Source organism: Ctenopharyngodon idella, chromosome 16, assembly GCF_019924925.1.
Source record: "Ctenopharyngodon idella isolate HZGC_01 chromosome 16, HZGC01, whole genome shotgun sequence".
NCBI lineage: Eukaryota > Metazoa > Chordata > Actinopteri > Cypriniformes > Xenocyprididae > Ctenopharyngodon > Ctenopharyngodon idella.
The window spans coordinates 3,515,786-3,528,133 of record NC_067235.1 but is presented as its reverse complement, the minus strand read 5'-3'; the positions used below and the strand labels follow the sequence as shown (position 1 = coordinate 3,528,133).

General features: G+C 37.1%; 2 protein-coding genes across 2 annotated transcripts in view; both read right to left on the bottom strand.

Moving 5' to 3' along the window:
* The window catches only part of cdcp1a (CUB domain containing protein 1a), a 120,995-nt gene extending 117,794 nt beyond the window's left edge, over positions 1–3,201 (bottom strand). The window contains exons 1-2 of the mRNA XM_051864899.1: positions 2,999–3,201; positions 2,106–2,303 (exon numbers count right to left, since the gene is read on the bottom strand). Of these exons, the coding sequence (XP_051720859.1) occupies positions 2,106–2,303; positions 2,999–3,071 (271 nt within the window). The 5' untranslated portion in view covers positions 3,072–3,201. The remainder of the gene's footprint in view (positions 1–2,105; positions 2,304–2,998) is intronic.
* A 5,410-nt stretch (positions 3,202–8,611) lies between these two features.
* On the bottom strand, positions 8,612–12,045 carry LOC127497822 (transmembrane protein 158). The gene has a single exon (XM_051866583.1). The coding sequence runs from the start codon at positions 10,134–10,136 to the stop codon at positions 9,474–9,476; it is 663 nt and encodes a 220-aa protein (XP_051722543.1). The 5' UTR covers positions 10,137–12,045; the 3' UTR covers positions 8,612–9,473.
* Positions 12,046–12,348: the final 303 nt, after the last annotated feature.

The following is a 12,348-nucleotide window of genomic DNA, read 5'->3' as shown; positions in this document are numbered from 1 at the left end:
ATCTCAGAAAATTAGAATATTGTGAAAAGGTTCAATATTGAAGACACCTGGTGCCACACTCTAATCAGCTAATTAACTCAAAACACCTGCAAAGGCCTTTAAATGGTCTCTCAGTCTAGTTCTGTAGGCTACACAATCATGGGGAAGACTGCTGACTTGACAGTTGTCCAAAAGACGACCATTGACACCTTGCACAAGGAAGGCAAGACACAAAAGTTCATTGCAAAAGAGGCTGGCTGTTCACAGAGCTCTGTGTCCAAGCACATTATTAGAGAGGCGAAGGGAAGGAAAAGATGTGGTAGAAAAAAGTGTACAAGCAATAGGGATAACCGCACCCTGGAGAGGATTGTGAAACAAAACCCATTCAAAAATGTGGGGGAGATTCACAAAGAGTGGACTGCAGCTGGAGTCAGTGCTTCAAGAACCACTACGCACAGACGTATGTAAGACATGGGTTTCAGCTGTCGCATTCCTTGTGTCAAGCCACTCTTGAACAACAGACAGCGTCAGAAGCGTCTCGCCTGGGCTAAAGACAAAAAGGACTGGACTGCTGCTGAGTGGTCCAAAGTTATGTTGTCTGATGAAAGTAAATTTTGCATTTCCTTTGGAAATCAGGGTCCCAGAGTCTGGAGGAAGAGAGGAGAGGTACACAATCCACTTTGCTTGAGGTCCAGTGTAAAGTTTCCTCAGTCAGTGATGGTTTGGGGTGCCATGTCATCTGCTGGTGTTGGTCCACTGTGTTTTCTGAGGTCCAAGGTCAACGCAGCCGTATACCAGGAAGTTTTAGAGCACTTCATGCTTCCTGCTGCTGACCAACTTTATGGAGATGCAGATTTCATTTTCCAACAGGACTTGGCACCTGCACACAGTGCCAAAGCTACCAGTACCTGGTTTAAGGACCATGGTATCCCTGTTCTTAATTGGCCAGCAAACTCGCCTGACCTTAACCCCATAGAAAATCTATGGGGTATTGTGAAGAGGAAGATGCGATATGCCAGACCCAACAATGCAGAAGAGCTGAAGGCCACTATCAGAGCAACCTGGGCTCTTATAACACCTGAGCAATGCCACAGACTGATCGACTCCATGCCACGCCGCATTGCTGCAGTAATTCAGGCAAAAGGAGCCCCAACTAAGTATTGAGTGCTGTACATGCTCATACTTTTCATGTTCATACTTTTCAGTTGGCCAAGATTTCTAAAAATCCTTTCTTTGTATTGGTCTTAAGTAATATTCTAATTTTCTGAGATGCTGAATTTGGGATTTTGCTTAGTTGTCAGTTATAATAATCAAAATTAAAAGAAATAAACATCTGAAATATATCAGTCTGTGTGTAATGAATGAATATAATATACAAGTTTCACTTTTTGAATGGAATTAGTGAAATAAATCAACTTTTTGATGATATTCTAATTATATGACCAGCACCTGTATATCAGTCAACCGCTAGTAGCTACCAAGTAATTTTTATGATCCATTTGTTTCCACAATTCTTACAATACAACCCATATGACTTCTTTCTCTCTTTTCAATAATTTTTCAATTAATTATGGGTGATTTGTATATTGTACCCCCAAAATATTCTGTATCCCCTATCCCGCATTTCTTTGGCAGTAATATTTGACCATGAGGAGTACAAGTGTGACTTTTTTTAAGGACATTTACTCCTGGTTTCACAGACAAGGCTTAAGCTACTCCCAGACTAAAATGCACGTTTGAGCTGTTTTAACTGAAAGTAACTTGTACTGACATTTCTTAAAATATGTCAGAGCCACTGTTTTGTCTCTAGATATATACCACCAGTATTTTTTTTCTTGTGTATGTTTATAAAAGCTACTTAAATATCCTAATTGAACTAAGGCCTAATCCTGGCTTAGGCTAAGGCCTGTCTGTGAAACCAGGCCTTAACCTTTTCGAATCTTGTCCATGAATTCTTGCTAAAAATATATGCCTAAATTCATTTATTTAGTTAAAAAAAGACCCATTTGTTTTTTTGTTTGTTTGTTTATAAGAGAAAGATTTATGTCTTAATGACCAGTGAAATATGATTGTCTAAATCAAAAAAAATGTAAGGAGTGTAAGTATTTTTATCTGACAGCTCTCACCAGTATCTGTGATGATCTGCACGGTGAACACATTCTCTGGCTGTGAACAGGTGAAATTCAAACTCGTATCACTTCTGAGGATCACAGAAGACTGGCACACCTGTCTTATACAAACTTCACACTGTGTGTTTATGCCAGCACTTGTATTAATGTGGATGCTTGTGCCCTTTTCAACAACAACTTTGAGCTCTGCATCACCTGAAATGATGAACAGACAAACTTTTCTTAAGCAAACATCAAGATTTTAGGTTAAAATGCATGAGTATAATAATAAAAAAATAAAAAAAATACATATTTTAAATGCTGCAACAACACTTTAACCTTTAGCTTTTTCACATATATAGTGAGTGTGACAAATTATTTATAAAAGCACAAAAATAAAATTACAGTTTCTCAGTTGGTATTAAGTTATGAATAACGTCGTTTACACTCGTAAAATTTAAGGTTCTTTATTGGCATTTTTGGTTCCATGAAAAACCTTTAACAGTCACGGAACATTTCTATTGTACAAAAGATTCTTTATAGTGGAAAAGGTTCTTTAGATGATTAAAACGTTGTGCGTGGCGATATGAGTAAATCAAAGACGTTGTTAACCCATGTATTTTTATATAAGATCATTTTTAAAGAAAAAGCATAATAAAAATTGAATAAAATACTGACTAAACCACACTTTAAAAACTAGACCCTCTTAAATGTGATCATGAGACCCTTTAAACGGTGTAAACCTGTAGTCAGGGAGAGTTTATAAAACCAGTTTTATACATTTAAATTTGAGATGAACACACGTGTGAAGAGGTAAAGATTAACCCGACTTACTGTGCATCGAAATGGATAGACAAATGTGTGTCGGTAAGTGTTGAATGTTAGAGAGTGAGTTTGGATGTAGATGTTACCTGTGAGCTCCGAGAATGACGACAGGAAAAAACCCAAAAGAAGCGAAAAGCACGTGAACCGCCAAATTCCCATGACTTATTAATATCCAATAAACTCCTTACAGTGGACTATAAAATGCAATAGTGCGCCACTGACCGCAGACATTAGTTTTCACTGTTCCTCAGAAACAGACTTCCAGGTTAGTCATCCATGTGAATACCCTTCAATCCGCTTCAAGCATGCAAATTGTCAGAGCAGCCGTAGAAACGACCTCGTGCTCGGGGGTCACTTAAAAAGTGCAGTAGTCTAAGCTTTAGGCTACTGTTAACTGCTTGTTAGTGTTATGCTGCCTTCATGTGCTCTCGGAATTACGAGTTTCCTAGGTAAAAAAAAAAAAATGCACATGAACGCCCTTGCATGTCGAAATTTGAATGCGATAAATTAATGAGATGAAAGCAAATTCATAAGTCTATTTAGTGTTTTTTTCATAAAAGTTTTTTTTTTCCAGGTTCTGGAAATAACGCATTTTAAACAGAAGAGCAACAAACAGTTGTCCTCTAGAAGGCGCTGTGTGACACCAGTTTATCCATTTGCACAATATCCATTCTAATAAATCACATTCTGATCATGTAAGGATCAGTGGAGAGATTGTTCTGTTCAGGCAGAGCTGGACTTTAAGAGACTATTAAGTGTCACAGCACAACTTTCTTTGATTTGTGTGAGTAAATTCAACATACAACATTCATCTGAATGTTGAAATTATGATTACAGTTCTGATTGTCTGGTTATGTAAAGTAATGTAATGTATGTAAATTCTGATTTATGCATCCTTGCTCCCTCCAAATGGCTTTATTTAATTTTAATCATGTCTTATGTCGACTTGATTTGTTGGTAAATCACATGAAATACTTGTGCTCTTCTGTTATCTGCATTGGAGTGACGGGAACAGCTAACCTGATTTGGCCATTTTAGAGTCATGTTTAATATCTTAATTTGTTTAATCATTCTAAACTACAGTACTTCACATTATACGTCTCACAAAGTAAAGTACCATTATCATTGTCAGATATTAAGTCATTGGTAAACAGTCTTTTATTTTTAAGTTTAACCTTCAGTAATAAAGTCATTTGTACCTTATTGAGAAAAAAAAAACAAAAACAAAAAAAAAGTTTTAAGTGGTTGTTTGAAAATGGTTCTTTAAAAAAAAGGTTTTATTATTATATCCAGGTGAAGTTCAGATAATTCTGAGCATTGAAACATGCAACTAAGATTCAGTTTACCTTTCGGATTTACTGACAGAACATCGTCCAGTTGTGTCTTTCCTGTCATCTAATCAGAGATTTCTACGTATTCCTGAATCAAAGCTGAAAAGTAGGGGTGACTGTGCCTTCTCAGTAGCTGCTCCCAGATTGTGGAATGCGTTACCCGTCAGTATTAGATTTGCTCCATCTATAGCCTATCTGTTTTAAATCTAGGCTAAAAACTTACCTTTTTGAACTATCATATGGTCAATGATGAAATATATTGCATTGTGTGTTTTGTCTTCATGGTTTTCTTATATTATTTTTCTTGCATTGATGTAAAGCACACTGGTCAACTGGTATTGTGTTTAGTTGTGCTATAGAAAAAAAAAAAATCCGTAAACCTTGTTTTTTCATCACTTTGTCTCTTGCTTTCTGCTATTTCACAGCTTCCATCTGTCAACCTCTCAGGCTGATAGAAGACTTTCAGTTAATACCGTTTTGTTAACTGATTTTGTTAACTGAAAAAAACAACTGTACAGTAAGTTCAATTAGGGCTACGTTTGACACTCTTTTAAGGCCCGTTCACACCAAGAACGATAACTTTGAAAATAATAATGATAACTATATTACTGTACACACCAATCATTCTGTTTATTCTAAGCTAGGGCTGGGACAATACATCGATTTGATACAATGAAACTGGATCCTGACATTTTCTCTCTTGAATCAATTCTGAGCTTAGTTTTAACAGCAGATGGCGCTCTAGGCTAGTTTTTAACTGCACACTCAAATGCTCACGAAGGAGAGTGCTGGACAGCGATCGTGCGTCCGACTGAGTCATGTAAGTGGTTAAATATACTTGCACCTCGGCTCAGAATGCTTTTATAACGCGAGATTTGTAGTTCACTTCAAACTTCTAGAACTTTATGAATGATTATTTTAGGTTTAAGTGGTGTGTGTAAAGGAACTGGAACAAAGAGTATAAAACCCAAGAGGCGACACTCTGATATTTTTTGGGCAACAGCCACTAGATGGCGCTCCGGTAGCGCGGCCGCCATTATGGGGTGAAAATACTAACTGGACCATAGAATCCTTCACATCTTATGCACCCAAAATCGGCCAATTTCATTGCCAAATCAGAAGCGCAATAGAACATTTTTCAAATGAAATCAGTAAATTGTATGGCTCCTACAGTAAATGTTGTGTTGTCTTATAGATGTTTTATTTGACCAGTTGTAGAATCCAACCATTCATCCATCTGAGGTAACATAGTTAGCCTACTTTATTGAGTATTTCCATTTTATGCAACTTTACACATTTATTAATAGTAAATTAATAATTAATAAATTTAAGATAATCATGTTTGCAGCGAACAATATATTTCAGACCTAGTGGAGTAAAAGTAATAATAGTATCACTAGGTCTGAATTAAATATTGTACGTTTTCACGCTACAAACATAATGATCTTATAATATGTGATGCATTGCTGTGTCCGTTATCGCATAACTTTTGGACACTTTTGCTTTAAGACAACACTGCAAAATCAAGCTGATATATTCATATATTTATTGTCCAACATTCCCAATTTTTTGATGCATTTCCTTAATTTAATTTCATATGTTGGTATTATTTCAGTGTTTATAATGCTAATACTTGAACTTCAAAGAATTTTAACCCAAACTGACTGGGTTTCTAGAGAGCAAAGGTTTTGTGAAAAAAGTGTAAGACTTAAACACAAAGTGTGTAAAATAAACTGCTAAAAGGATTTGATGATCACTAGTGATAGTATTTTATTCTGTGTTGTCATCATTCTGGTTGGATTTTAGCTTTAATGTACCTTTTTTTTTTTAACAAAGCAGCTGATATTGCCATAGAAACTAGTGGACTGCAAGTCGCTTTCACCCCAAAATGGCGGAAACACAGGGCTGCTGCTGGGCGCCGGTGTTTCAATGGAACGTTCTGTTGAGTGTCGTTTCTTGTTAGTGTATATTCTTTGACTGGAATCAGCCAGTGTAAGAGTGTTTCTAAAGCACGTATAGTGCCATCTGCTGTTAAAAACTAAGTTCAGAATCATTACGAGAGAGAATTGAGAGAATCGCGGAAAATATCAGAATCGCTCCAGATTCTTTGTATGGCGAATTGAGATTCAATGTATTGTCCCAGCCCTATTCTAAGCATGCTGCAGTTTTGTTGTCTGCCACTTTAAAGTCTTGAGCTCTTTAAAGCAGGATGGATTCTGAGTGGCTGCAATGATTTTTTTGTTCATCAGCTGCGAAAAAAATAGTTTTGAATGTGATTCCAACTATAGCGTTTTTCTGTGTTATAATTGTAGTCTGGACTCTGCTATTCTTCTGTATTTAGAATGATTTTTAGAACTATGTCCTTATTGTTATTGTTACAGCTATCATCCTTGGTGTGAACTGGCCTTTAGACATTTATTTGCAAACTTCTCTAAGCACTTCCCCTCGGAGGAATCCCCTCTGCCACTTTAAAGTGCATTCAACTTCGTCAAGTGGATGAGGGAAGATTTTTGGACAGACCCTCAAGCCCTCGATTTTGACAGAAGGAGCGAGTCTACTCAAAATGTACACTTCAGGCAGATACATAGACCACAGTGCAACACGATTGTAACAGCAACTTGCAAGGTTCGCACTTAAAGGTAGGGTGTAGGCAGTTTGCCTAGCAATGGCAAGCTAGCTTTGAAAGCCCACTCTCCCTTCAGAGCGTCTCCAAAGCCACGCCTCCTCCAAAACACATGAACGCGCACAGCAGACTTTGCAAAGCATTAAATTACCTCATGTCTCAAAGCACATTACATTAATAATGAATGTATTAATAATGACAAAAGTTATAATGAATGTAAACAACTTACAAAGCTCTTACTTGTACCACCTGACTGTTGCAGATTTATTTTGGTTGATAGTGTTGACATAGAAACGCATAAATCAGAGTCTGAGGATGTGAAAAGCTCCAGGTAGAATGTCACTGGTTGCCATCTTGCGATTATGGCATGGTGTGAACGCAGCATAAGCTCATTGATTTGGTTCAGGAGGAACTATAAAAGATGTATGTATTATGGAAATACTGTACACATGTTGACAGGCAGGTAGGACATCTTATTATTGAATTCGGACTGAATGTAATGATTGGACAAACTTTTTTTTTTTTTTTGGTCCTGAGACTTCCAAAGAAGATATATGTACATGTTTTAATATTTAGACCACTTCTACTATTGATTGCTATCATGTGAAGAGTTTCAATCAGCTTAACAAAAAGTGTTTATAAAACAAATTGCCTACCTTTAATTTACCCACACACCTACACGATTCAAACGATAGAAAGAAAGTTAGTTGACAGCTGTAAGTTAGGTTAGGGTTAGAGTTATACTGAGATAAAACAGCATAGCAGACTCCAAGTGATCAAGGGCGTTCCATGTAAACCCGTTGCAAGGGTTCCTCCAGACATGGGCACTCATGCAACGCAACCAATGACGTAAATCCAAGACAGACAGAAGGGCATAAAAAAGTGGACATTTCTGTACATTTTATTCATAATGTTCCCTCTTTAAAAACTGGTATAACATTTCATACCAGTATCGTCCTTCATAACTGGTATAACTGGTATTACCTTATTGTGGCAAGCCTTTAATGTGTAGCCAATTTGGTGAGAATCCCTATAATAAATTTACGTTTTTACTAATAACTCATTAGTATGTGGCAGCTTCAAAGTTATTATTTCCTATTAATTTATTTTTGGATACAAAAATGATGTTTTTATTTCTAGATAAAAATGTGTCTTTCTAGTTTTCTGAAAAACATATGTTGCCGTTTGTCTGAATTGCACAAAACAGGTTTTGCACCATCTCAAGATACTCCAGTCAAAAAGTTTTTTGATTCATTTAGGGTTATATATTTGTTGGTGTGGCCCATACTGTGAATGCAATGTACACACTTCACGTATTTCATTCATTTCTGATGCTCATGGGGCTAACAGCTAATTTTATATAATGCAGAAGGCATATATTTAATATCTCAATGTGATTGACAGATGAAGAGCTGTAATAATGTTGATCACAAGAGGATAATAAATCCTTTTTGGTCTAATCTTTATCCATGGGCTGATTTTGTTTTTAAGTTGGTTGTCTCTTTGGAAACTACCTGATTATTTTGAGCTGTTTCACCACACTTACAATATGACTTTGCTGTAAAAACACATAATATTTGGAAAGAAAAATGTCAATCTCCCATATAACCTAGCTATTGGTGCTTGGACCTCGATGTTTCAGCTATATTTGTACTTTTATTTTAGATTTTGTATCCTTGTGAATTACTAAAAACCTGAGAGTGAACCTGCCTCTATTGAGACCTGCTACAAAACCTCCACAAAGGAATATTTTATGAATTTATTGATACTACAAATAACAATCATGACAGATCTACAAAGTATAAACCTTATACAAATTTGTTCACTTCATTGTTTACAAATGGATTGCCTGTCACCTTGTTGCTCAAGCTATAGTTGAGTTTTCAACACTAAAGAAATATCAATCACATCCTATTATTATTTATGCAAATAAATACAAACACAAGAAATCTGTCCTCAAACTTTTGAAAGTGCAACACTTAAAAATAAAGGTTCTTTTTTTTCTCAGAATGATGCTATAAAAGAACCGTTTTGGGTTCCTCAACGAACCTTTCAGTGAACAAACAAAACTCATGTTAAGAACATTATAATAATCTATAAAGCATTTTTCTCCTATGAACCATTTGTGGAATGGAATGTTAAAGGTTCTTCATGGGACCATCAATTCCAACAAAGAGCCTTTATTTTTACGAGCGTAACTGGAATATCTCTGCATGTGTTTTCGTATTAATTTACCAACTAACTAGAGTCGCAAAATGCATTTACACACATTGTAAAGAGCTTTGTTTTTCCTGAGACACACTCCATATTTTATTCAAACGCTATAAACACTTGAAATCAGTCAGGAATTTTAAGATAAAAACATTACAAACATTTGAAATTACATCTGAGAATCACATTTATAATGTATTTCTATTACAATCAATTTATAAAAGCAAATCTAGTAAAATATCTCAGTCCATCCAGGAGATGTAGGTCTAATAGCCATTTCAAACACGAGAATAGTACTGTTTAAGCAAATATATTACATGTTTTGCCACTAAGCATAAGATGTTTGGCGATTTAGGAACTCCTTTATTGTAGATAAAGGTGCTAATTTCTATTCTATTACCTCGGCCTTCTCTGCTCCATTCCATTGGGCAGAAATCCCGCGATAATGGGAACTGGCCATATGAGGGCAGCGACGCTCCATATTATGATGACTAAAGTCATGAAACAAGCCACCAGAGTGGATTCGATGGGTTTGCGGTTGAGCCTCCAGCTCCGGTCCCCCTTCAGCTCGTCCAGAGCGAAATCCACGCAGCAGAAATGCACGGAGTCGCCCGTCTGCTGACCCTCTGACCTGCCCCGTCTGAATCTCCGATACCTGGACAGACCGCATCCGACGCACAGGCGGAACTCCTGCTGGCCGCCCGTGACGCCTAGGTGCTCGATGTACACCGGCGAGATCGCGCGGTTGAAGGCGGCAGAGAAGAACGCCTTGCCGTGGTTGTTGGTGGTGTACATGAGCACGTCGCACTGGAAGCCGAAGTTGCTGTCCCAGCGCGCCACGAGTTTGGTGGGGAGTCTTTCCACGCTCACGTTGCACTGCGAGGAGGCTTCGGGCTCCTCCACGGATCTCTTCGAGTAGCCCACATCCACTTCCAGGCTGGCCAGGAATCTGCCGGAGGAGTTGATGGGCGGCAGCAGCAGGTCCTCGTCGCTCCAGCTGTTGGAGCAGCGGGCGGTAGCGGTCAGAGCCAGTAGGAGAGTGAGGGAGATGCTCAGCATGGCAGAGCGCGCGGTTCCTCCAGGCGCATGGTGGTCTCGCACTCTCTCTTTATTCCGTGGTAGATGCTGAGCAGTCCGTCATATATCTGCTCCATCAGTTACGCGTGTGTCCTCTGCGCTTCCGTGGACGTGCTGCTGCTGCTGCTGCTTCTGCGCGCTCAGAGAGCGAAGTGCCCGAGCGCACAGTTGCGCTTCAGTGTGTGTCTGTCTAGAAAGCAGAGTTCTGCTCCTTCACCTCACTGCTTCAGCTCGTCGACAGGGGTTGGACGCTTCACGGCAGAGTCAACTGTACACTTCAGATGACAGTAGGATATCACGTGGGCTCAGAAAGACAATTTCACCCACTGAAGATGGACACTCTTTAGGATTTAGGTTCCAAAAGGGGACTTTTTACAGAGATGCCATTTTGGTTCCACAAAGAACCTTTCTTAAAGAAAGAACTATTTCTATTCTTAGAGTAAAGAACATTTTAATGATCTAAATAACCTTTTTTCTCTATAAAGAACCTTTTGTGGAATTGAAAGATTCTATGGATGTTAAAAGTTCCATCAATACCAATAAAGAACCTTTATGTAGCAGAGACATAACTATACAGTTTTGAGTCTAACATTTTGCATGTCGGTTTCAAAACTGATTCATTTTTTAAATTATTTAAATTTCAACATCAACTTATTTTTGTAATATCTATTGAGTGAGAAGTGAACAATAAAACCACACTTCATTTAGACATCTATAAAATAGGCTGAACTGTGTTCTCAGGACAAGGGGCAAGTTGTCACATGTTTTAATTTAAATATTTCTCTGCAAAAACAATGGTATCCTTTATTTTTATTATATAACTGGTTTACTATTTAACCGTTGCTGAATATGCATTTTAATAGTGAATTTCTGACATTTTATCCCATATAGTGTGACACAAAGATGGAGCACAACAGATCAGCATGTGTTAATGACCTGTAAATGAACTGGCAGAAATGTTCAATAGCTTTTTGTGCTTTGTGTTGTAGTACTTGAGACTGGTCTTAAGACCATTTTTTGAAGGTCTTGGTCTTCTCTATCTCTCAACCACATTTGTACTCGATCTTGTCTTGGTCTCAGAAGAGGACTTGGGATTTTATATAATATAAAAGATATAAAAACTTCTTGCTTCAGATGCAATCAATAACTTATTTCTAATACCGGGTAAGAAATTAATGAGGGATTAAAACAAATGGCCACAAAATTCAAGATATTGTTGCAAAAAAAGTACTTGTATGAGATCTGGATTTTTATATGATATAATTATTATAAAAAGCAATATAACAAGAGCAAGAGAGCTGTTTTCACAAATTTGAGCACAAATGCAAATGTGATATCAATTTTATACAAACATTTAATAAACAGAACTTTGTTTAGACATAATGTTACCAATTCAGATGCAGTTTCTGTGCCTCCTCTGCAGTGCAACGATGAATTTTGTTGTCAGTGATTTAATTTGATTGTTAACAGCTCTATATAGTGTCTTATTATTCTAATTGTAGCTATTTATTGATTAAAAATAAGACATTTCTCAGGCAGTAAATGTGGATCTTTCAGATAAATTGGAGTGATCTGGTTTTAGTCTCGACTCGTTCTCGCCCTGCCTTGGTCTTGGTCTCAGCACATACTGGTCTTGATCTCGACTTGGTCTACGCTAGTAGTGCTCAATAGACTTTGATTTATGTGCTAAGATATATTAACTGAAGTAAAATTATGGCAACTAGCCTCCGCTATATTTGGGTCAGTGACAAACATAAGTGTTCAAGATAGCAAAAAAACAACTTTAAAACAAAGGTTTTGATTAAATGACTTTAAAAATGTCATATTTGTTTTCACATGTCTACAGGGGTCCTCTATCATTTCCTGTTTTATGGTTTTCATGTCACATGATAACAAAATTGCATGTTATCATCATAATTTCAAACAGAAGTGTGTCAATAGTTCTTATTCTTTTTAATAAATCAATACAAATAATAAAATATTAGACTTGAAAGTTTTTTCAAGGATTTCAGCCTTATTGTTTTTCTCTGTTACAACACAAAAATATCAAATTGAATTTTAATTAAACTGCTGAAAAACATGTTGAGATTGATGTACTGTATAAAGATTAAGGTTAACCAACATGAACTTTTGAGGGATTTTATTTTCTGAGGGAACATCTCAGCAAATATTCATATGTTTATGGACCATGAGG